The following is a 26,672-nucleotide window of genomic DNA, read 5'->3' on the forward strand; positions in this document are numbered from 1 at the left end:
GTAATTGTCTAAAACAGAATTTGAACTCAGGTCTTCCTGACTCCAGGCCTAGCACTCTGTCTACTGAACTACCTACCTGCCCCTAACTTAACTTTCTCCGCCTCAGTTTCTTCCTCTGTAAAATAAAGATAATAATAACACCTACCTCATGGTTGTTAGTATAAAGTGATGTTTATCAAGGTGCTATTAAAGTTGTAATAGTAGAGGGGAAGGTGAAGTAAGATTAGAGGTAAGATGGAATTCCTGTGGAATTTCTTTTTTAGAGCTCTTGAATACTGGGATATCTAAATGGTTCAGCTTGATAGAAGATGATAGCTTTAGATCTATTCCAATATTTTGCTGTTCTGTAATTTATTACTTAATCTTTCTTGAATTTAACTGCTAATAAATTTCACTACTGATTAATTTAAAAGGAGAATATGATTAATGAAGTTTATGTATATTAATTAATGGGAAAAAAACTACCACAATCCATGGAATATTCTGTATTCCTTTGAGGTTTATTATGAAAATGAACAAAAATAATGAAGTAATTAGGACCTATATGCTCTGATAATTATTTACTGTATCCCTTAAGTGGATGACTTCTTATTCACTTTTAGGATCTAGTACAAACTCCTTTGGCTTTCAAAAGCTTTTATAATATGAATTTAATTTATCTTTGCAGCCTTATTATATACTTATTGTTATTCTTCAGCCATTTCAGTCACATCTGACTCTTTGTGATGCCATTTGGGGTTTTCTGGGCAAAGATACTGGAGAGTATATTTCCTTTTCCAGATCATTTTGCAGATGCGGAAACTGAGGCATTCCCTCCCTTTATACTTTTGCAGTCTAAGCCAGCTAGCCTTGTTTTTGTTCTTGTTCCTGACACTTTTATTCCCCATACCTGGAAAGCACTCCTTCCTCCCTTTGTTTCAGACTCCCTAGATTCCTTCAAAGCCCACTTAAGATGCCAGCTCCTATGTGAGATCTTTTGATCTCCCCAGCTGCTGGCATACATTCTCCTCCTTTCTCTCCTTCCACTTATTTCATATAAACTGACTTTGAAGTTGGGAAGACATGGCTTCTGGTCCTACCTCTGACACTTAAATGGCTCTGTGACCTTGAGCCAATCCTTCATCTTTCTGTGCTCTAGGCAAGTCTCTAGAACTATTAGTGGCAGAGAACGTGCAAATGTGGACTTTTTAGAAAGAAATATCCTCACTTGAGAGGTCCCCATGCAAATGAAATCCCATGTCTAATCCCTATCCAGTCACTTCTAGTGTACATGGTTCCTTCCCCTGTAGAATGTGCACTTCTTGAGGTTGAGAACTGGTCTTATATCCCCAGTCTTAGCATAGTACCTGGCATATAGTAATTGCTTAATAAAAGCTTATTATTTATTTATTACTCTGTCAAATTCACGTGAGAATAAGGGAGATAACATATAAATAACCACATGCATAAAAGATATATGCAGAGTAAATGAAAAGTCATCTCAGAGGGAAAGGAACAACTAGGTGGCCCAGTGGCTAGAGTGCTGGGCCTGGAGTCAGGAAGACTCCTCTTCTTTAGTTCAAATCTGGCCTCAGATACTTACTATGTGACCCTGGGAAAGTCATTTGACCCTGTTTACCTCAGTTTCCTTATGTGTTAAATGAGTTGGAGAAGGAAATGGCTCAACTACTCTAGTATCTTTGCCGAGAAAACCCCAAATGGGGTCACAAACATTTCGAGATGACTGAAATGAGTGGACAACAACAAAAAACCTCAGAGGGAAGGCACTAGCAATGAGAGTGAGGGAGGGAAGAGAGAAGAGGCTCCTGCAGAAGACAGGATTTGAGTTCAGTCTTGAAGGAAGTCAGGGTAACCAGTAAGTAGGTAAAGATGAGGAAAAAGAGCCTTCCAGGAATGGGGAGCACCTAATGGAAAGGTACAGAGTTGGGAGATCAAGGAACATCAAGAAGGCTAGTGTTGCAGGGCCTTGAAAAAATTCATGATGTGCTTTTGAATTGGATGATATCAGGAAACTTTGTTTTCCTTCCTAGAAAGCTTCCATTCCTTTCCAGTTATTTCTTTCAGTTATTTCTAATTTCTAATTACATTTCTTTTCCAGTGTTGGCTAGTAGCTTTTAGTAACAAGATTTATATCATAAAAATGTAATTGGATTACTTAGTAAGCAATATTCTTTTATTACATCTTGGACTTAATACTTACAAATATTTTGGACCACTTGTAAGCATTTAGTTTGTACCTCTAAGGGAAAAAGGGTATTATTTTGAAATACAACTGAAGACAAAACTTTTTGGAATGGATGATGAGATGGATTTATTCAGTGGGAATAAAGGAACTTGGTATCTAGCCAGGTTCAAGAAAAGATTCTTAAATGGATGGGATTGTTGCCTGGGTTTTATTTTTGTCTAGTATGTAAAACGAGCTAAATGCACACATGGATGTTGAAAGATTTGGCAAGGAATCTGGTAGGACTTGTCATACTAGTGATGAGATGGAGTCATCATACCATTCGATTGCCTTCATTACTGTCTCTTAGGAAATTTTGTTAACGAGCATGTATATAGCACCTTAAGGTTTGTAGAATCTTTACAAGTGTTATCCCATTTGCTACTTATCACAACTCTGGTATGTAGGTGCCATCATTAGCCACATTTTACAGATGAAGAACCTGAGGAAAACAGAGGTTCAATTGATGGGGTACCTGGGGTCTAAATCAATTTGTAAAACCAATTTGTAAAACCAGTTTGTACAATTGTAACTGCAATTTGTATTGTAAAACTAATCTGTAAAATCCCTTTCCCAGCCTCAAACTGTGCCCCTTCCCCCTATCCTCACTCGGCCTAGGCAACAACTTGTGACTCCTTTGTTCTTACTTAATCTCTTCATGTCTCCTCCGGTCTGTCCCAAATCTCATCGAAACTATCTATGCACTAAAGTCACAAGTTCCTCTTAGTCAGCTCTAACCTTTATCTATGCACTGAGGTCCCTTCCCTCCATCCGGTCAGCCCTGACAATGGCAGCCCTACCCTTTAAAAGTAAAAGCCTGTATCCCTCTCACTTCCAGGTCCCCTAAGGACTCATGCCCGCTTCTACAAAGCATAAAAATAAACTTCTACAACTCTCACTCCAATTAAGCCTGAGACCTTGAATTCTTTCCAGAAGCTATTGCAGGTTTTCTGGTCTTAGGTAAGATCAGAGTTCCTGCTGAACCTAGAGGGAGCCATCCCTCATCACAATGACTTGCCCAGGATCATACAACTAGTAAGTGTTTGAGGCCAGATTTGAACTCAGATCTTCTTGCCTCCAGGTCCAGAGCTCTATTTGCTGAGACACCTGTATAGAGGTTCGTTTTCATCAAAGGTTCCCTTCCTCCAAAGTATTGAATATAAAAATGAGCTTTGGAAAAATGAAATAATTCTTAAGTTTATACTTCTGCTCTTGGTTATATCTATGTTCTTAGTGATTTGAATATTCTCTCCAATTCTGCAGATCATGGTTCATTCATGCCTTATGTAACGGAAATGCAAATTTAAAGATCTTCCCTGCCCCTAGGCCCTTTGATAGGCTGAAGAGACTCTGAGAACCTTCCTTGATTTGAAAATATACTCTGCCTCCTAATAGGCTGAATGTGGTCACATGGAGCCTGTGGCAGGAGGCTTGGTTTTCAGGAATGCCCACACCTTGATGCTGTGTGATTGGGCAGTGGGTCAAGAGGGTGGTTACATTCTCTGACCCAGGAGAAGGCTATATAATCCCTCATGTGAGGCTTTGCTTTGGGGCTCACTTTGAGAAGTATTCTGTGATTTGATCAGATGAGACTCTGGGAAGCTGTTGTTGAAAAACCCAGATGTTGATGGTAACTGTGATTTGGTATGAATGTAATAGTTGGACAGTGTGGAAACCTGTCTGCTTGATCTGTTTCTCTGTCTTGATAATTCTGTCTTTATACTGACCTTTTCCCCCTGAACTAGGTAAAAGATATATGTTTGACTGATTAAAGTAAGCTTGTTAACCCATTTTGAGTTGCTTTCCTTTAGCAAAGCAGATCTAAGAACCTGTGTTGGCAGCCACCCTGGGGATGCTGGAGTGCTTGCTGCTACACCTTATCATCCTATGCCCTTCTTGTCTGTGTTCACAGTGAGGTTCGCCCAGTGTGGTAAGAACCTTCCTTAGGATTTCTTGACATTATGCAGGTAGCTCTTGAACAGATAGGCTGTCCATCTTATGCACCTCTTTTGTTATATGATTGGTCCACCTCCTTTGGCAGGGAGGTCATGCCTTTCTGTAAGGACATCTGTTACACTATTTCTCCTGCATAGGTCTATTGGGAATACATTGCATTTTATGTATGCATACCACCTACAGAGCCCTGCATGGTACTCTGAGTGACTGTCAGCTTTCCCATAGCTTCAGAAGCTATGCTATTCAATGGCAAACAACCACACTGTACCCTGAAAAGAATAGTGATCCTGAAAAGCTGAGTCTTTATTTTAAGGAGAAGCAGAGGGTCATTAAAAGCACTTCATGATTTATGAAAAGTTGTTTAGCCTGCTCTTCTCCTCCTATTCCATTTAGGACCCATTTCATTGTTCATGCATGATATTTGTACAAAATAGGTGTATTAATGGGTCAGCTCTATCAAACTACATATTATAGTTTGGCCTTGTAATTTTTGAATTTTAGAGCCAGAAAGAACCATCTAGTCTATAACGTTCTTTAGTGCATGAACTCTTTTTGCAACAGTGTGGTACAATGCAACAACTGCTGTATTTGGAGTTATAGCAACTGGGTTCAAATACTGATTCTGCCATTTATTACCTGTGCTACCATGGGCAAGTCACTTAGTCTTTCTAGGCCTCAGTTTCCTCAAAGATAAATAACCTAAAAGTCTCATCTATTTCCAAATCTATGACTTTATGAACATATATAATAGACATTCAGACTTTATGTGCCTCCAGTGATAGAAAATTCACTTCATCCATTTCATATTTGGAAACCTCAAATTGTGAGAAAAGTCTTTCTTCCTCAGCCTTAAAAGGAGTTGAAAGAGAAGTTCCTTCTTTAGCACCAGAGGGGCCCTTTTTGTGCCCCATTGGATGGATAGAATTTTGCTGATGATGTTCTAGTGGAGTCTTTTTTTTTTTAAGCAATCCGGGTTAAGTAACTTGCTCAAGGTTACAGGGCCAGTTATTTCTGGGTGTGGTGCTGAGTATCTGAGCCCAGATTTGATCCCCAGGTCATCCTGACACTGGAACCAGTGCTCTTACTCGCTGTGCTACCTGGCTGCCCCTTGGAGTCTTTTTTAACAGTACAAACTATTCAGCAGTAGACCAAACTGCTTGTCAGTATGGCATTATGCAGGGTCTTAAAACAGAACAAAACACTTAGTAATCTATACTCCATCTTAGACAAGGTGCTATAAAAATTTAAAGAAATGAAGCAGACTTTCCCCACTAAATCTAAAAGTTAAACAATATACAGATGAAATAAATATTTGTGAGAAGAAATATATAGCATTTATATTTTAAAGTAGGTTTTTGGTCAACACTTTAAGGAACTATTTGAAAATATTTGAAGAATACCACATCTAACATTCTGAAAATATATGAACAAATTAGACCTGACTTAAAAATAAATTTCATGATGTGTGTTTTGATGTGTGAAATGACATCATCCTAAATTCCATGGTACTGTTCATATTACTGATTCAAAAAAAATTTGTCCTATTGACAATGGCATGTAAGAGAATTGGATTAAATAATCTGAAAGCCTATTTCTGCTCAAAATTTGATGTTCTTACAGTTGATTAATTAGCTAGGACTTAGATTTATCTTTTCCTTTTAGTCATATAAGTATTTTCTTTATAAATTGTATTTGTTGTAAAGAGATTTAACAAGTATTACTCAAGAATTCTTTTAAAGTACTTTTCTTTTTGCATTTTGAAGGGCAATTGGGGTTAAGTGGCTTGCCCAAGGTCACATGGCTAGTTTTTGTGTTGTTACTGAGGCTGGATTTGAACTCAGATTTGAATTCCCTGACTCCAGGATGGGTGCTCTATTCACTGTGCCACCTAGCCTCCCTGTTTTGAAGTACTTTTTTCTATAATGTTAGTCAATTTACCATACTAACAATTTCTATATTTATATTTCTAAATTTATTATTATATTATATTATTATATTAAATTTATATTTATATTTCTAAATTTCTATATAGTCAATTTCTATAATGTTAGTCAATTTACCATACTAATGGAACTTCAAAAGTCACTTTTCAAATGCAGCTGTGTAATCTCATCTATTATAATAAATATTCAATAAGATTCCCTTAGTGCATGAATCACTTTTTATGGGTACTAATCCTTTGTGAGACAATGAACTCTACTGAAGTGACAGCATAGAGACAGTGTGTGGTATAATTAAAAAAAAAAAGAGACTTGTGGTTGAGAGACCTGTATTCAAATGTGCTTCTGACATTTAGTAGATGTGTGACTGCTGCTAAGTTGCTAAATATCTCAGTCTTAATTTCCTCATCTGCTAAATGGAGATTTAATACAGAATCTTCCTCACAGTGTTAAGAGAATGCATGTAACGTTCCTTGTAAATCTTAAAGTAATAAATAAATGTCATTTTTTATCATCATACTTAGTTGCTTAGAGCTATAGTTCACTGTTTTATCTCAACAGATTAAAGGAGTTACCATGTCTCCTCAGGGAACCAGCCTTTGCAAATAACGGATAGAATCTCCTTGAACATTTAGAAAAATGAACACTACTCAGTTATTTTTTATGAATACCAAAAATAGGCACATTTGATGATGTCAGATGAAAGGAAAAGGGACTATTAGCCTCAAATTGAGCACTGTATAAATGATCTTATAGGAAACGAACTTGTTATTATCAACATTTCTTTTAAATATCAAGACCTCACAAAATCCAAAGGCAATAACAATCAGTGATACTTTTTTAAGCTTTTTGTCATGTCGGTATTAAGTTTTGGTCTCAAACTGGGCATAGCACACCTGTGTGGTATAGCAGCTTCCCTAAACGTGTAGTTGTTATTTTTCTGTTGTCTCCTTCATTAGACTGTGAAATACTTGGGAAAAGGGATTTTCTTTTGCCTTTCTTTGCATCCTCAGCGGGTAGTATAGGACCTGGTGCATAGTAAGCACTTAATAAAGACCTTTTATGTTGGACACATAGATCTTGAAATTATGGAGAAAGGAATACCATATGTGGGAGGATTCCTTGCAACCTGTGCCTTTTGTTTGAATTTGGAAAGCTTCTGGGCCAATATATCATCACGTATCCTCTGGTGTTCCAAAGAAAGAAGCTAATTAAAGTCACAAATAATATTCAAACTTAGAGCATAAGATTAATTTGGGTTGTACAGACCTATAAATATTCAGTGTGATTCTTCCTATGACCCTAAGGTTGGTTCTGGGGGAAAAAAGTAAGTGAGCTATTGAATTCATCAATGTATCAGTTAACTTCCATCTGTTACATGGAAACATTGAACTCCCCATCCTAGCTAGCCAACTTGAAGTTTCTTGTTGCTTGTCACAAGGAAGCAAGGACAGATCATTACAAATCTGTTACTGTTCTTGGAATAAAACCTTATATACTGATGCTGACTCAGTAGCTTTAACTTTGTAGAAATAAAAAGTATTCATACATGCAACATCACGCTCTCAGCACAATACATATATTATTACTATTCAATTAAAATTAATGTTTCTCATAGATGAAGCACTGTACTGAATGATGAGGGCAGAAAGGCAAATGGGGACATACTCTACTGGCAGTCATAATATGGTTTCTTTTTGCCTTTGCAAAAAGTCAGATCAGGTCAAGGCAAGTCAAGTCAACCAATGTTTATTTAAATGCCTATGATGTAGCAGGCACTGTGCTACATTCTGGGGATGTAAAGGTAAAATAATGGTCCTTGCACTTTAGGGGCTCACATTCTTTTGGGGGAAAGTACACTGTATGTATAAACAATTATATGCAAACAGCCTCTACATAGGTCAGATCGGAGATACTCTCAGAGGGAAGGCAGTGAGTTTAAGGAAGATTGGGAATGAATTCTTGCAAGAGGCAAGAATTTAGGTGACACTTGAAGCAATCCAGGGAAGTCAGGAATCAGGAGGTAGAGAGTTTCAGGCACACAGATTACTCAGAGTCCGGAGATGGAGTGTCTTATTCCTGGACAAGTAAAGAAGCCAGTGTCTCCGGATTGCAGAGTACTTGGAGAGGAGTAAGATTTAAGAAGACTAGAAGGGTAAAAGAAATCATATTATAAAGGGCTTTAAAAAACCAACAGAGAATTTTATGCTTGTTCCTGGATATAATAAAGGAACCACTGGAGTTTATTGAATGAAGGAGGGGTGATATGGGTAGACCTGTTCTTTCAGATGAATTTGACAACTGAGTTGAAGATAGACTGGAGAGGGGCGAGACTGGAGGTAGGGAGAAAAACAGGCTGTTGTAATGACGCTGGTGTAATTAGGGACTGCACCAGATAGGTGGCAGAGTCAGAGGAGCAAAGGGCAAGGGAATAAAGGGAGCTAACAACAAAGATTACTTTGTTCATATTTGACTCTGATTATTAATATTAATTTAGTCATAAAACAGGGAAATGTAGACTTGCCAAAGATATTTGCCATGTCTTGGAGGCCGGCCAGTGCAGAGTCTAAATGGAAGAGAAATACCATATAGATGGTCAGGTTCTCCAGTTCTTGCTTATATTTCCTGTGATAGTCTAGCCAGTGCTATGTTGTTCTGAAGGTCAGTTTAGAATATGGGCTGGCTTGACTTCTATGAGCTGTTTCTGTGAAACTGTTTTCATTTTTACGGTTATTGGCAATTAGGGTTATGTGGCCTTCCCATTTCACAGCTTCATACCCCTGATTTCTAACTATAATTCATCCCTTCCCTTGACACCAGAACCAAAGATGGGTCTGTATATGCCTAGTTTTGGCTCCTCAAATACTGTTTTAAATATATACACATTCACATGCGCGCACACACACACATTCATTAAATATTTCCGAATTAAATGTAAAAATTTTAAAACAATCATTTAAAAAAAGAGTTCCAAATTCTCACTTCCACTTGTCCCTCCTCCCTCCTCAAGAAGGCAACCAATTTAATATTGATTATATATGTGAAGCCATGCAAAATATATTTCCATATTAGCCAAATTGTGAGAGAAAAGAGAGACAAAATAAAAGAAAAAAAATTTTAAGTATGCTTCAATCTGCATTCAGAATTCATCAGTTCTCTCTCTGAAGGTGGATAGGAATTTGCATTATGAGTTCTTTGGAATTGTCTTGGATCATTGTCTTCATCAGAGTAGTTAAGGCTTTCACACATTTCCTTACACTACTGCTATTACTGTATATAGTTCACTTTGCATGAGTCTATATAAGTCTTCCCAGGTTTTTTTAAAACTACCCTGCTCATCTTTTCTTACAGCCCACTCTATTTCTTAGCCAATATCTGATTCTTTTCATGTTTACTGCTTTATAATATAGTTTGAAATCTGGAGCTGGTAGGCCACCTTCCTAGACCTCTTTAAAAAAATTGATTCTCTTGACACACTTAATCTTTTCTTTTTCCAGCTGAATTATGTTATTACTTTTTTATAGGTCTGTAGAACGATTCTTTGGTAGTTTGATTGCTATGGCATCGCATCAGTACATTAACTTACTTAGAATTGTCACTTTTATTATATTGACTTGGACTACCCATGAGCAATTAATGTTTCTCCAATACTTTACATGTCTTTATTTGTGTGAAAAGTGTTTTATAATTGTGTTCATACAATCCCTGGGTTTATCTTGGTAGGTAGACTCTCAAGTATTTTACATTGTATAAAGTTATTGTAAGCAGAATTTCTATTTCTTGCTAATGGACTTTGTTGGTAATATACAGAGATGCTGATGTTTTATATCCTGCACCTTGGGTGAAGTTAATTGTTTCAACTAGCTTTTTACATGATTCTGTAGGGTTCTCTAAGTATACCATAATGCCATCATCAAAGAGTGATAGTTTTGTTTCATCATTGCCTATTTTTATTCCTTCAATTTCTTTTTCTTGTCTTATTGCTAAAGCTGGCATTTCTAGCTACTGTTTCTAGCATTTCTACTAAGGAATTAGCACCTGTGAGTACTTTCTCACTTTTAATCAATAAGGATGACTAGAAAGCAGGGCATATGGAAAAGAGGGAACAGTTGCTTACACCACATGCTTCTGTTTATTCATTGTCCCTTCATACTATTCCTTGTCAAGTGTAGATTTCTTGGAATAGGTTTGGAAATATATTTCCCTCAGAGTGGGAAGAATTTGGCTATTATCATTCATCCATCTCTAGCTGTGCATAAAAGGATGTTATATAAAAAAAAGAGATGTTTTGCTTGTGAAGAGGGAATGAATGATGCAGGATGTCACTTATTGCCTCTTGTCACAAATCTGTTTTCAGTAACATTACATGCTAATTCTTTTTTAAATAATTTATTTAGTTTTCAACATTCACTTCCATAAGTTTTAGCTTTTCTCTGCCTCTTTCCCTTCCCCTCCCCCCTCCACAAGACAGCATGCAATCTGTTATAGGATCTACATATACATTCTAATTAAACATATATTCACATTAGTCATTATGTATAGAAGAATTAAAACAAATGGGAGGAACCATGAGAAAGAAAAAATATATAGCAAACAGTATGCTTTGATTTGCATTCAGACTCATGTTTTTTTTCTCTTGATGTGGATGGAATTTTCCATTATGAGTCTTTTGGAATTGTTCTAGGGCCTTGAAATGCTGAGATGAGCTAAGTCTATCAAAGTTGTGGTTACTATATACAATGTTCTCCTGGTTCTGCTCACTTCACTCATGCTAATTCTTTACCATTGTCTGATGTTCAAAAGAATAACACCACATCTAACATATCTTTACTGAGGAATAGATTCTTTTTTAAAAATTTTATTTTTATTCCAAATTTTAAAAATATCAAATAAAATGGGAATTTACATACAGTAGAACAGAAATAGAGGGTGACTTATAAAACTGCTGATCTTTATTACCTACAGCTCTATTTTCAGGAATAGAATGCTGGGCTCTTTTCCAATACTGGATACTTATTCTAGGCTTACAGGTATTGTGATGTCTAAGTTGTTTAGTGAGTGTAAGTTGACAAGATTTACTGATACCATCTCAGGGAAAACTTCCCCTTAGGGTAAAATTGACCACAGATTATTACAGAAGTGATTTGGCTCTGGCATTGTTAATTTCAAAGTTGGAAGTAACTTGTCAGAGGTACTTTATTCCAACCCATATCCAAGCAAGAAAGTTGCCTACATCCAGGAGTATACTGGAACCAGCACTAATGGGCTTACTTAGAGCCGATTGTTAAATTTTTGGCATGATCATTTCCATCTTGGGAATCAGCAAATGTTAGAAATCATGGCTTGATTTATTAATTAGTTGATTATTTAGATTCAGGAATATGATGGAAAAGATGTTGATAATGAAGATTAAATTTAAGTGTGTTGTGAGTATTTGTTTTTCCCAGAGAGCTAGTTGTTATACATATACCAGCACATCACTGAATCATTGTATCTAGGTCATGTAGCCGCTGTTTTAAGGCTTCTTTCATTGCCCAGTTTGCTTTCTGATAGCTAATTATTGATTTTTTTTTCCCTTTCATCAAACCTAAATCTATCTCTCTGCCACTTTTATCTATTGTTCTCTAGTCCAACCAGCTGGGCCAAACATAACAGGGCTAATTTCTTTTTCATTTTCAGTCTGATTCCCCCTCCCCTCCAATTCAGTCTGTCTCTTTTCTAATATGTTCTTCACACAGTTGCCTAAATAATCTTCCTAAAGCACAGATCTGATCATGCTGTTCCCTTGCTCAAAAGTCTATAGCAGTTTCCCATTTGTATCTAGATCAAAATTTATCTTCCTCAGCTTAGCTCTTGAAGCCTCTCACATTTGGGTTCCAGCTTCCTTTTCTTTCATGTTATTCCCTTTCATACATTCTGCCTTTTAACCAAATTATCATATTTACTCTTAAGTCAGTATTACATCTTACACCTGGGTGCTTTTATATGGCTTTCCCCCTGTCTAGTATGCACTCTTTCCTTACTTCCTCCTCTTTGAATCGTCAAGGGCTATATCCTTTGAGAAGCCTTTTATCCTTCTAAAATGATATGACTATTTATGTATCCCATAATAGAAGCATTTTTAATTTGAGGTCCACAGAGAGATTTCTGGAGGTCTGTAAATTCTCTAGAAGAGGAAACAAAATTGTATTTTTCTTTTCAGTAACCATTAATTGAAATTTAGAATTCTTTCATTTGTTAAAAATTTTTTTTTCTGAGAAGAGGTTCATAAACTTCACCAGATTGCCAGAAGGATAGAATGTCTGATTTGGAGTCAGGAACACCTGGGTCCCTATAACCATCTCAGGCATTAATTATCTGTGTGACCTTTAACCTCTTTGAGTTTCAGTTTTCTTGTTTGTACCATAGGCATAACATCAATGATACCTATCTCACAGGGTTCTTTTAAGAATCAAAAGATTTAATTAATGTATGTGGAGTATTTTACAAATCTTCAGTTTTCCTTTCTCTGTCATACACACACACTCATATACATATGTACACTCACTTATTGTTTTTATTCTTTGTTATTCTTTTTTTTTTTTAAGCAATTGGGGTTAAGTAACTTGCTCAAGCTTACACCGGCAGGTGTCTCTGGGTGGGTGCTAAGTGTCTGAGCCCATATTCGATCCCCAGGTCATCCCAACACTGGAGCTGGTGCACTTACTCGCTGTGCTACCTGGCTGCCCCTATTCTTTATTATTCTTAAATATGCACACATCTTGTTATTATTGTTACAACACTTGATGGCACAATGGATAGAGTCCAGATTTGGAGTCAGGAAGACCTGAATCAAATCCTGCCTCAGATATTTATTAGCTAGGTGACCCAGAGCAAGTCATTTCAGTTCTGTTTGCCTTTCTTTCTTCAAATGTAAAATGGAGATAATTATAGCACCTTGTTGTGAGAATCTCAGGATATTTGTAACATGCTTCACAAGGTACAAATTGCTATGTAAATTCTAGCACTTCATAGTTTGTGAAGCTTTGTGACCTGTGAAAGTTCTTCAACCTCTTTCATCCTTAATTTACTCATCTGTAAAATGGGGACAATGGTAATACCTATCTTCCAAGGTCGTGAAGATAATATGAAACAATAACTGTGAAGCACTTAGCACAATACTTGGCACATAGCAAGCAGGATGTAAGTGTTAGATACAATTATTTATTATTATTGTTAGTTGGCCTTCAACCTCAGTTTCCTCAAATATAAAATGTGTCATTTGGAGTAGACAGTCTCTGATATACCCACCAGCCCTAAATCTACAATCCCCTGATCTTCTCTTCTAATGGTGATTGTTTATTTTGCAGAATTCAAAGAAGCTAAAGCCCTGAAAAGGATCTTCGAAGTGAGAAAAGATTTGGCTGTACCTGAAACCAAAATGTCCTGTATAGATCCCTATCAGCACATTATAGTAAGTGATTTTCTGTCATTGTTGGCTTTTAAAGAAATTTCACTTTATGGGTGTTAAAGGCATTGGCAGGCTGAAGTGTTTTGCAAAGTAAAATGAAGTCCCTTAAGGAGATATTGTGCAATTTATGAATGAACATGACCTACTTTGTATTTTTCACTGAGGGTTCCGCATCTGAATTTAATCTTGGTAAAACTATGTTTACATAATACTTTATTTTCCCCTTGCTTTTTTTTTTAATGAGAACAGAAGACAGGATTCTGGGAAGATGACAGAGTAGGTCAGACAATTCCAAGCTCTCAAGATTTTCCCCCACAAAAGACATAAAATAGCACCCAAGGGTGAAAAAGTGGGGGTAAAATAAATAGGAATAAAGGCACAACAGGTGTCTTCCTGGGACAATTTGAGAAGAGCAGAAGAAAAGTCCCAGAACAGGTTTGTTCCCTGTGAAGAGGAAACACCTTCAGGCTAGGGTCTGTTTTAATAACAAGCAGCAAGCCCTGGGATTAGTTGGTTTGAGAGGCTGCCTCAGCCCCAGCCACAGGAAATTTTATCCCCCGGGACAGTGGAGGGGGGTTGGGCATCTGGGGTTGGGCATCTGAGCCAGGGAAGATTGAGGAAACCTCTACTGACAAAGAACGCCAGACCTAGCTGTGCTGTGAAGAGTGGTGAGGGCAAGAAGAAATCAGCACATTCTGGGTGAGTGCAGAAACAGTGGGGCAGAAAGCCCCTGGCCATGGGCACTTACAGGTGGTTGAAGGTTTGGCTTTGGTTCCAGGCTAGAGGGGAGAGCTGAAGATCTGGGGCAAGAGGCACCATCTTCCATACCCCAGGGCTAGAGGTAATTACAGAAATCAAGCTATTACCACAAAAAAAAAAGCACAGCAAAGGAGAAAGAATCCAACCATAGAAAGCTATTATGAGAACATAGAAGGGTAGGGTTCATCTTCAGAAGAGGATATTGAAGTAAAGAAACTCCCAAAGAGTAATGTCAAATGGTCACCTACCCAAAAAGAATTCATAAAGGATCTTAAAAAAGACTCTAAAAATCAATGCCAGAGATGGAGGAAAAAACTATAGAAAAATAATAATCCAAGAAAAACAAGAAGATTACAAAAAGAAAATTAATCAATTAAGAAGGAGATCCAGAATCTTAAGGAAGAAAATGACACCTTCAAAATTAGAATTGGGCAAGGCAAAGCCACTGAAATTATAAGAGATCAAGAAATAATTAAACAAAATATGAATAATATAAAAATAGAAGAGAAAGTGAAACATAAGAAAACCCAACAGATTTAGAGAATAGATAAAGAAGAGAAAATATAAAAATAATCAGACTAACTGAAAGTTACGATAAAAAAATCTTGATACAATAATACAAGAAATAATTAAAGTAAATTGTCCTGAAGCATTAGAACAAGGGGGAAAGCAGAAATCGAAAAATCCATTGATCACCACTTAAAAGAGATCCTATGAGGAAAACTCATAGGAATATTATAGTCAAATTCTGAAATCCCCAGCTCAAGGAAAAAATAACAAAAGCAACAAGAATAAAACAATCTAAATATGATGGTGCCACAATTAGAATCACACAAGACCTTACAGTGGAGGTATTAAAGGAGGACAGGTCTGGAACACTATACACCAAAGAGTAAAAGAACTGGGGCTCCAGATGAAAATATCATACCCAGCAAAGTATAATCATGGGAAAAAAATGGAGATTGATCAACTCTCAGACTTTAAAGACTTTGTTAAAAAAAAAAACACCTGAATTTAATAGAAGATTTGAGATACAAGAGTTGAGAAAAATATAAGGTACATACCAAAGACTGTTTATAAGCAACTCAATCAAGATAGACTGTTTACTTTTTATATATGTAAAATGAAAAATATATGTCTACAATTCTTATTAATTATTGGGTAGCTCATAGGAGATTGGTGGTAATCTTGAGTATTATATTAATTTAAAAAGTGGAAGTATTTAGGAATAGCTAAAAAGAGTGATTATTTTGTACAAATGAGGTGCAAGAGGAAGAATTGATATAGAGGAATTAGATGGGAAAGAGGGTCAGTTGTTCTGGTAACCTACTTTCATTGAGAACGGGTTTGAGAGGGAACAATACATATATATATGTAGAAGAGTATAATAGTCTTCTAAATTCAGAAGAAATAAAATGTAGGATGTGGAGGGGGTAGAGGACAAGGGAGGGATTTTTAAAGGGGAGGGTGAGGGAATAGTTAAAAGTTAGGTATAAAAGGGTGTTTAGATTTATGGGAATGGGAGGATAAGAGAGCAATCCTCGGAGAGGGGTAGGCCAAATAATAGGAGGGCAAGATAGAAGTAAAGTAGAAGAGGCAGGAGGGATAAGAAACAAGAGATATCCTCAAACTTAAAAACAAAGATCAAGAGTAGAACATGTTTGGGAAAGTATACATCTATATATGTATATGTGTATGTATATATCTGTAGCTATAGAAAAACATATTCACATTTAATTGTAGCCTTTGGGGGGGAGGGAGGGAAAAAAAGAACAAAGTTAAAGAGTACATAGCAGAAAACAAAAGAAAATTTACAAGGAATCAAAGAAAACATGAGCAGTTCTCAACATAACATGTAGTATTTATCATAAAGGCTTTCCTGAAACGAAAATTTGTTACATTTTTTGAATCCTCTCTTTTGCTTTGCTAGGGATATGATATGCTTTTTTCCCTTTCTTGCTTTGCATTAGAGTTCCAATATTTAAGTTTATGATATGGTTTTGTTTCTTTTCTCTATTCTGTATTTGTGTTCTGGTGGTTGAGAACTTTTAATAAAAAATCAGAGACGGAGCCCCTCAGGGTTGTTTCTGGCCACACACACACACACACACACAGACACACACCATATCATTGTATAACATATAACATATAATAATGATGTATTCTTTAATACTAAATCATATGTAATATACCATTGTATAACATATGCTACATATTATAATCATATTCTATAACATCAATGTTCTAGAATATATAACATATAATTATATTTCTATATCATAATGTAAATCTTAGGTATAATATTCAGTGTACATTATATAATATTAAAAATTTTTTAAAATGAGAACATATTTCTAGAACATGTGGATAGTAACACTGAATTGTTGTAGGTGGCAGCTGTACATCCTTCCTTTAAATAGAAGGCTATTGGCCCTTTCTTTTTGTCATGGCCCCCTCTCTCAATCTGGTAAAACCTAGGGATTTCTCAGAATAATGTCTTAGATGCATAACATAAAATTACAAAGGGAAGCAATTATATTGAAATTCAGATATAAATGTATTAAAAAAAATCATGGACCCAAGAAACCCATAGATTTAAATTTAAACAGTCCTTTTTAGATATATAGTCATATCCTTTAAAAATAGAGAAAGAGGGCCAGCTAGGTGGCGCAGTGAGTAAAGCACCGGCCCTGGAGTCAGGAGGACCTGAGTTCGGTTCTGGCCTCAGAAACTTAATACCCACACAAAAAAACTAGCCATGTAACCTTGGGCAAGTTACTTAACCCCAATTGCCCTCCAAAAAGGCAAAAAAAAAAAAACCCAAAACAAAACAAAAAAAAAACAATAAAAATAGAGAAAGAGAGTGTGAGAGAATGGGAAGTGTTGTATACAGGAATGTGCTTTGGTTCTCACGATGTCAGTCTAGTGGTGGCACAGAATGCTTTTTAATACCTTTGCTGTTTTGTTGTTCAGTTGTTTCAGCCGTGTCTGACTCTTCATGACTCCATTTGGGGTTTTCTATGGAGAGATACTGGAGTGGTTTGCCATATCCTTCTTCACTACATTTTACAGATGAGGCAACTGAGGTGAACAGGGTTAAATGACTTGCCCCAAATTACGAAGCTAGTGTCTGAGAACAGATTTGACCTCATGGCACTCTATCCACTGTGCCACTAGCTGTCCACAATACTTTGGTTAAAACCTTTAAATGAACTTCTCTCTGGGTGATTATTCTCCCCTTCCCCTCCAGAGGAAAGCAGAAAGACTCAATAGAGAACATATAATTTCCTAGAATTCCTCCAGGAGAGCAGAAATCCACCTAGAAGGTGAAATGGTGAAGCTATCAAGAGTGATGCCAGTTGGGCATGCTTTGTGGGAAGCAAAGCAGGACCTTGTGACTAGCAGCACTTTGAAATTCCTGATAAGTCTACATGACAAAAATGATTGATTCTTTTTTTCAGAGAAAAGGACTTTAAAATCAGAAGATCCTCTGGTCCATTTATTTGGGAAAGAAATTTTGGAAACAGGGAAATTACCACAACAGAAATAAAATAGATTGTTTAAAGTAACTCCTGCAAGATTAATTATTATTGAAGTGAATCTGAATGACTTGTATATTTTCTTTCTGATGCTCTCTGCCAAGGCAGTCTTTGCTCTTTATTTTTAGCAAGCAGTAATATGAAGTTATTCAGATCCAACATGCTAGGCTAGGCCCCTATTCTGTCTGGGCTCAGGCACTAAGATATTTCTGATTCGTATCACATTAATAACTAGTTAAACACCAGCCCTGGTGTAGGGGTGTCTGAGAAGTACCATAAAGCTACAACTATCAGGCAAATTTAAAGACCAGATTTAAAAAAAAAAAACTTTCCCACCTTTTATTTTTCTGAATTTTCTTTTCCTCATTTCAATCAAGATATGTAGGTTGTCTAATGTAATCTCAAAACCTTTAGTATCCATTGACCTTAATAGTACAATAACAGCTCTATGATCATTAGATCATAATGTCTCTGAGATTCAGTTTCCTCATCTATAAAATGGGGCTAATAATCTCTGGTACCTCCGAGGGTTGTTGTGAGGCTCAGTAAGGCAGCATTTGAAAGTGCTTTGCAAGTTTATATTAACGTCACTTATTATTATATATATCATATTATATATATATATATATATATATATATATATATATATATATATATAATAGGATACTTACCCATACCACAGGCAGCTCATTCAGTGGTATAGTATTGTCAGGGAGAGCTGAGTTCAGATCTTGTCTCAGGCACTTACTGTGTTACCCTGGGCAAGTTACTTATGTAATTCTTTTCTGTTTCAGTTTCCTCATCTGTAAAAGGTTGATAAGAGCACCTGCCTCTCAGGGTTGTTGGGAAGATAAAATAAGATGCTTGTAAAATGTTTAGAAAGCCTTGAAGTGCTCTGTAAATGCTATTGTTGTTTTTGTAATTGCCTTAAAACTTTGTCAGTGTTACATCTAAGGGAAAAAGTAGCCAGACCACATCTGGCTTGCTTTGTACTATAATGTTACTGTTGAGACACTCTGTAAACACATTTTACTGACCTTTAAGCCTGCAGTAATATACAAGATGTAGTAGTTGCCAAGTAAATTTTATATTTTTTAAAGTATGTAACTTTTTTTTTTTTGCTTTTTTGATGGGGAAAGGTAGGGCAATTGGGGTTAAGTGACTTGCCAAAGGTCACACAGCTAGTTTTGTGTTGAGTGTCTGCGGCCAGATTTGAAATCAGGTCCTCTTGACTCCAGGGCTGCTGCTCTATTCACTGCTGCATCTAGTCGCCCCCAAGTATGTAACTTTTAAATCTAATAAAATAAGGTACAGTGAGGGAATAGAGAGGAAGGTAAGGCCAAGCTTGAGTACATAAGCTTGAAACATTGATAAACTGTTCCCAATGCTGGAGGTTTAACACAACCAGAACTGGTAAAAGAATCATACATTTCTATGTGACTTTTTATTTGAAGGAAAATTTACAAACAATATTAAAGGTATGAAACAACAGTTTCTTAATCTCTGCCAAAAGTTATCAGATGCTCTTTCCATGAGTTACAAGGTGGTCCAGACACAATAAATGTCATTCTATTCGATTTTCAGAGTTTTCCAAAAATACATTTTTGAAAACTTGACTTGGTGCATTTAACATCCATAAGTTTTCTGGGTAATTTGAAACTCTGCCATTAGTAGTTTTTCTTGTAGGCTTTGGGGTTTCCATAGATTGTTTTCCTTTATTCTAAGCCAAATATCAATTAAAAAAAAATATCTTGTGCTATAGCTTGCCTTACCAAGTATTAGAACATATCAGTGAGTTTTTTGCATTTCAAATGACCATACATGTCATGGTTCTTCTATTCATAACTATTCTTCCTTCTATAAAAATAACCCTAAATTTCACAACTGACAAGTCAAGGAGATTCAAGTTTTCATTCATTCATTCATTCATTTGTCTATCTACCTATTTATTTATAAACGAACTATTTTTCCCTACTAAGCAAGCTCTTTTATTTAGAAAAGTCCTGAATATTTTATTCTGCCAAAAGTTGTTTTTTTTAACTTTGTGGTGAGCAAACAGAGTTCAGCTGCATGCCTTTAATGACCTGCTGGGGATAGATGCAACTCAGCATTGACTTCTTGTTGTTTTTACAGTTGTTCAAGTGTCTGATTCTTCATGGCTGAATGGACCATAACACTCCAGTCTCTCCTATTCTCTATTGTCTCTTGAAGTCTGTCCAAGTTCATGTTTGTTTTTTCTATAGTAGTGTCTATCAATCTCATTCCTTGCTGTTCCCTTTTCCTTTTACCTTCATTCTTTCCTAACATCAGGGTCTTCTCATTATGTGACCAAAGTATTTAAACTTCAACTTCAACCAGTGACTAGCCTGAATTAATTTCTTTGAGTTTGACTGGTTTGATGTCCTTGCTGTCCAAGGGACTCTCAGAAGTCTTTTCCAGCACCATAATTTGAAAGCATCAATTCTGTGGTGCTCAGCTTTCCTTATAGTCAGTTCCCCTTTCATAGCCATATACTGCTATTGGAAAAAAAATCATAACTTTGACCATATGGATTTTTGTTGGCAATGTGATGTCTCTGCTTTTTAGTAGGCTGCTCAGACTTGCCATAGCTTTCTTTCCAAGGATCAAGTGTTTTTGAATTTCATGGTTACAGTCATGCAATGATCTTTGAACCTGAGAATATAAAATCTGACACTGCTTCCATTTCTTTTCCATCTGTGAGGAAGTGATGGGATCAGTTGCCAAGATCTTAGTTTTTCTTTTGATCTTATATAAGCTAGCTTTTATATTCTCCTCTTTCACCTTCATCAAAAGGCTTCTTACTCCCTCTTAATTTTTTTTCCCCATCAGAATGGTGTCATCTGCTGTAATGGGAATGCAAATTTAAAGATCTTCCCTGCCCCTAGGCTAAAGTGCACCTGGAGCCTGGGGTGGGAGGCTTGTTTTTCAGTAAATACTTCTTGATTGGCCAGTGGGTCAATAAGGTTGTTACATTCTCTGAGCCAGGAGAAGGCTATATAAGCCCTGATGTGTAGCTTTGTTTTGGGGCTCATTTGAGAAGTGTTCTGTGATTTGATATGGATTCTGGGAAGCCATTGTCCACAGCCCCCCGGCTTTGAAAAACCCAGATGTTGAAACCCAGATGTTGATTGGGTAGGGATGTAATGGTTGGACAGTTTGGAAATCTGTCTACTTGATCTGTTTCTGTCTTGATAATTCTGTCTGTATATTCTGAAGTTCGGAGTGCTGACCTTTTCTCCCTGAACTAGGTAAACGATATATGTTTGACTGATTAAAGTAAGATTGTTAACCCATTTTGAGTTGATTTCCTTTATCAAAGCAGATCCAAGAACCTGTGTTGGCAGCAAACCCTGGGGACGCTTGGGGTGCTTGCGCTACATCTGCATGTCTGAGATTGTTAATATTTCTCATAGCACCTCAGTTCTGGCTTTTGATTCATCTAGCCTGGCATTTCACATAGTGTACTCTGCATTTAAGTTAAATAAACAAGGTGACAATAAACTGTATTGTCCTACTCCTTTTCCAGTCTTAAACCTATCAGTTGTTCCATATTTGGTTCTAACTCTTGCTTCTTGGCCTGAATAACAGGTTCTTCAGGAGACCAGTGAAATGATCTGGTCCTCCTCTCTCTTTGAGGACTTACCACTGTAATATAATGCCAAGGAAAGGCAACTTCCCAAGGTTCAGAATACCAGCATAGGTGCTCTCCATTTTATTCAGTGACCAACCAAGAACAGAGAAGATCAAAACATGACATCATTCCAAATACAGCATTTACTAAATGTGATTAAATAATCTCCAAGGGCTACCCCACCCCAGGACCTTCCAATCATTCAATCAATTACAAAGTCTCTGTTCTAAATACTTCTCCACCCCTAGGCTATACCTTAATTAAGTCCACCACAAAGCCCCTCTTCTCAAATGGAGATTAGTTTCCAAACATAAGTAAAGTACCTTCATTTGTCAATCACAGAGCACAATAAGGTCAAAAGTTCCCCACCCCTGGATCACAATTGAATCTACCCCAGAGTTACATCAAGTTTAAACACAGCACTTAATACCCAAATGGAGGTCTTTTCTTCATCTTGACTCGAGGCAAGTTCTCAGCAATCTTAGTTCCTGGGGAGACAAGGCTTAGCAAGGCAATAAGATACATTGCCAATCCCTTCATGAATTTATCCTCTGTCTGTAGAACAGTCCTAGAACCCCTGAACACATTAGCAAAGCCCTCTCCCAGGATTCCTGTAAACATACAACAAGAAAATCCTTCTTCAGGGCTTCTGAACCAACAGAAAGGCTCCCAGACCCCTGCAACAACAGCACTGTCCTTCACCAGTGGACAGTATTCACTCTGTCTGCAGGACAGTCTCCAGACCCCTGCAACAACAGCACTGTCCTTCACCAGTGGACAGTATTCACTCTCTGTCTGCAGGACAGTCTCAGGGCTTCTTAGCCAAAAGCCAGGTTCCAGGACTTCTTCAACAACAGGACTGTCTTTCACCAGTGGACAAATCTGGCAAAACAACATCAAAACAGACAGACAAAGTACCAGCAAAACAGCCATGTCTCCTCAGTCCTTGGCAGCTCAGGGGGCAGGTCTCAAAAGTCCAGGGCAATTCAAAGCGGCCACCAGCAATTCTCTTAGTCTCTCTCTCTCTCTCCACGAGGTGCTGCTTCCAAAAAGATCTTCTGCCTCTCTCTTGTCTCTCCAAATCTACGTCACCAGCTCCTCCCAGTTCAGGACTTTCTTTTCACATCAACAAGTCCATCCCACAGGTGGGATTAACAAGCTCTGGGTTTTAACACAATCAATTTGAAAACCAAGCCAATACAGGGGAATCTTTAATTGCCATTACTATCACAACCACATATTGTTGTAATGCACACAATCAAATGCTTTAGTGTAGTAAGTGAAACAGAAGTTGATTTTTGGAATTCCTTTGCTTTTTCCATAATCCAGCAAATGTTGGGAATTTAGTTTCTAGTTCCTTGATCTCTTTGAAGATCAGTCTGCTCTTCTGGTAATGACTGATTCCCATATTGCTGATACCTAGCTTGCAGAATCTTAAGCATAACCTTGCTGCAATGTGAAATGAGTGCAATTATCTGGTAATTGAACATTCCTTTGCATTTCCCTTCTTTAGGATTGGAACACAAACTGATCTTTTCAAATCCATTGGTCACTTGAGTTTCCCCTATTTGCTGACATATTGAGTGTAACACTTTATCACTGTCATCTTTTAGGATTTGAAATAGATCAGCTGTAATTCCATCACCTCCATTAGCCTTACTGTTAGCAATGTTTCCTAGGATCCACTTGATGTCATTCTCTAGGCTCTAGATTAGTAACGATACCATCATGGTTATTGGTGATCTTAAGATCTTTTGTGTATAGTCATTTTGTATGTTCTTGCGACCTCTTCTGCTTCAGCTAAGTCCCCATCATATATATATATATATCTTTTGTTTTGCCCATTTCCCCTTTGATATGTCTATTTTCTTGAAAAGATCTCTTCTCTTCCCCATTCTATTGTATTTCTTTGCATTGGTCATTTAAGAAAACCTTGTATTTCCCTGCTATTCTCTGGAATTCTGCTTCAATTGGGTTTATCTTTGCCTTTCTCCTTTATTTTTTGCTTTCCTTTTTTCCTTAGCTATTTGTGATGACTCATCAGATAGTCATTTTGCTTTCTGGCTCTTTTTCTTCAGAAGGTGTTTTGTTGCTGTGTCCTGTACAATATTATGAACCTCTGTCTATAGTTCTCCAGGGACTCTATCTACCAGATCTAATCTATTAAATCTATTCATCACCTGTACTTCATATTAATATGGTGTGTTATTTAGGTCATTCCTATATGGTTTGATGGGTTTTCCCTACTTTCTTCAATTTAAGTCTGAACTTTGTAATTAAGCACATAATCCAAGCCATAGTCAGCTCCACATCTTGTTTTAACTGACTGTGTAGAGTTTCTTCATGTTTGGCTCCAAAATAAATAATCGATCTGATTTCTATATTGACCATCTGGCGATGTCCATATTTAGAATCTCCTTTTGGGTTGTTGGAAAATTCAGCATTGGCAACCCAGAATAATTAATAGCTACTACCAAACAGTACAGATTTGTCAATTGCCTAACAGCTGAAAATATAGCCAATTCAATTTAATTCAACTCAACCAACTCTTATTGAAGGACCTGTTCTGCATTCTATTCTGGGAATACAAAGACAAGGACAAAACAGTCTTTGCTTCTGAGGAGTTTATATTCTATTTGTGGGATTAAGTAATTAATTAAAGTTGTTGTGTTTGTCCTTTGTTTTCAAAGAGGACCATAACATCAGGGAAATGATGACATGACTTGCAGTTGACTTGTATTTGAGTGAGGGAGGGCTGTGCAAGGTCACCAGCCTAACTTTCTCATCCAGAGTCATCTGGGTCCAGTGGCTAGATATTCATCAGAATGACTGGAGATGGCCCAGAATGCAATGGGAGTCCCTGGCCCTTTTAGGCCAAGGCCTTTTCAGGTTCTCACTTTGAGTGAGGTAATGCCCATTCAGTGAATAGGCTACTTTAAGAAGTGAATCAAAGGAAGGCCCCTTTAAAATTAATTAAGTAAACACACAGTATCTGTCAATAAATCAATTAATCAAAATCACTCAATCAATAAGTATTTATTAAGAATTCATTCTATTAAAAAAAGAATCCATTCTATTCTAAGCAGTGTAGTAAGTACAAAAAAAAATCAGTTTCAAGAGGGAAAAATGCTAGTATCAGGTGAGTAATCAGAATAGATCTTGTCTAAGAGGTACCTGGGCTATACTTTGAAGAATTGGGATTCTTTGAGAACATGTTCAGCCCTGCACTCAAAGTTTTGTAAAATGTGGGAGACTCCACTGGGTTGTTCCATTGATTTCTAGTACAAGTGATGGCTTGTTTTCCATAGAGATGGGGATTAGACCTATAATTTTATTGGTCTAGAGAGAATGCAGATTGAATGAATGGATGAATGAATGAGGCATTTATTAAATGCTTACTAGGTGCAAAATACTGTGCTAAGCAATGGGCATACCAATAGAAAAGTCAAAAAGGTACTTCTTTTGCAAGTTATTGTCTGATGACAACACCATGAGGTTACATGATTGCCCCAGACTCACATACCCTGTACTTGTTAAAAGCAGGACTTAGATTCAGTCTTCCTAGATTCTTGGTCAACTATCCATTTTCCCATGCTGCTTCTAAATGTGCTTTCCACAGTGTTGGCATTACAAGAGTGCTGCAATACAAAGTCATTTGGTTTCCATTGAAAAGATGATTTCTCAAAGTTGTTTCTGGTCTTGCAAGGTTTGGTACTTCCATGATTTGGCAAATTGCTTTGACATACCATGAGTGTATCAAAGTTACAAGGAGAAACAGTAATTAAAATAAAAAAAAAACCCCACAAAACTTTTTTTATCCTGAAAAATCTTGAGTCATTTTCTCTGGAGTGAAGAAATTCAAGGCGGATCTAACCATCTCTTAACAATAGTTAGAAGTTGGTTTCCTGCAACTCTGAGGAATCAAAATTGGTTCACGTCGGAAAACAGTCATGGGGCTTATATAAAAACATAAACTGAAGGGCTAAAACCATATTTTCTAGAAAAAAAGAATTGTTGTACATCTAGTATGATGTAGTAAAAAGAATATTGGAAGACTTCTCTAACATGAACAATACATTTGGGATCTAGGCTTTATTCTATTATTTATTAAGACTGTAGTAGTTGGAATCCAGGATTTTACCAGTTGTGGGACTGCCACCTACTTATCTGAGTCTAAGTTTCCTCATTTAAAAAATGAAGATAATAACACTTCATTATCCGCTGAGTAAGGTCACCTTCCCACCCCTCACTCCTCAATGACTGTGCTCTGCACCCACAAAGAATTGCATTCATCCTGTAGGTAGCCTGATCCCAAAGAGAAAAGGAAAATCTAAAATTTAGCTTAGTTGTGGGTCATATCTAAGGTCTTCTCAAAATATAAGCATAATGATCTCTTCCAGAAAAGATACTCATTAGGTAATAGGGTTTTTGGGAACAGTATATCTGCTTTCCTCTGCCACAGAAAATGTTTATGACACAGAGGACTCACAAATGCAAATTAACAGATAGAGAAAAACACTCTCAAATACCTGTTACATTATTTATAATCTCCCTGGAAGTTAAAGGTGACTATTTGGAATCATGGAACAGATATTTCATTCATACCTGCTCTGATTGATCAATTCAGGAAGTCTAAATCCTTCTGCCAATTTAGTTCTATGACTGAAGGATCTTCCTGAAAGTTGGATTCTTCTTTGAGAAGTGATACAGGTTTGAAAGCCACTTCCTGATGAGCACCTGGCACCTGACTCCAGAACTCAAGGCTGAGTAATGACCATTTTCCTCAAGATTGCTCAGAGGATAAAGTAGATGCAATCTACCAAGGACTCAGGCAAATTCATCTTTCAGATGCCATGTGCTTATACCTGCCATTGTTGAATAGTGTTTCTACTCAGTTTGTTTTATATAATCCACAAATTGACTGGATTTTCTTAACTCAGGCATCAGTCTTTTTGGCATAATTCCCCTACTTTCAAGAACAACAGATAATGGGGAGGCTAGGTGGCACAGTCAATAGAGCACCAGCCCTGGAGTCAGAAGGACCTGAGTTCAAATCTGGCCCTCAGACACTTAACACTTACTAGCCATGTGATCTTGGGCAATTCACTTAACTCCAATTGCCCTGCCTTCCCCCCTCCAAAAAGTGAAAAAA

The 26,672-nt window shown here is 37.0% G+C and overlaps 1 protein-coding gene across 1 annotated transcript in view; it reads left to right on the plus strand.

Moving 5' to 3' along the window:
• Window positions 1–26,672, plus strand: part of PLA2G4A (phospholipase A2 group IVA) — a 179,428-nt gene that overhangs the window by 21,718 nt on the left and 131,038 nt on the right. Inside the window, exon 2 of the mRNA XM_069074439.1 lies at window positions 13,470–13,573. Coding sequence (XP_068930540.1) covers window positions 13,541–13,573 — 33 coding nt within the window. The 5' untranslated portion in view covers window positions 13,470–13,540. The remainder of the gene's footprint in view (window positions 1–13,469; window positions 13,574–26,672) is intronic.

Source organism: Petaurus breviceps, unplaced genomic scaffold, assembly GCF_028583685.1.
Source record: "Petaurus breviceps papuanus isolate PSGF00001 unplaced genomic scaffold, PetGlider_PUasm1.0 90895, whole genome shotgun sequence".
Taxonomy (NCBI): domain Eukaryota; kingdom Metazoa; phylum Chordata; class Mammalia; order Diprotodontia; family Petauridae; genus Petaurus; species Petaurus breviceps.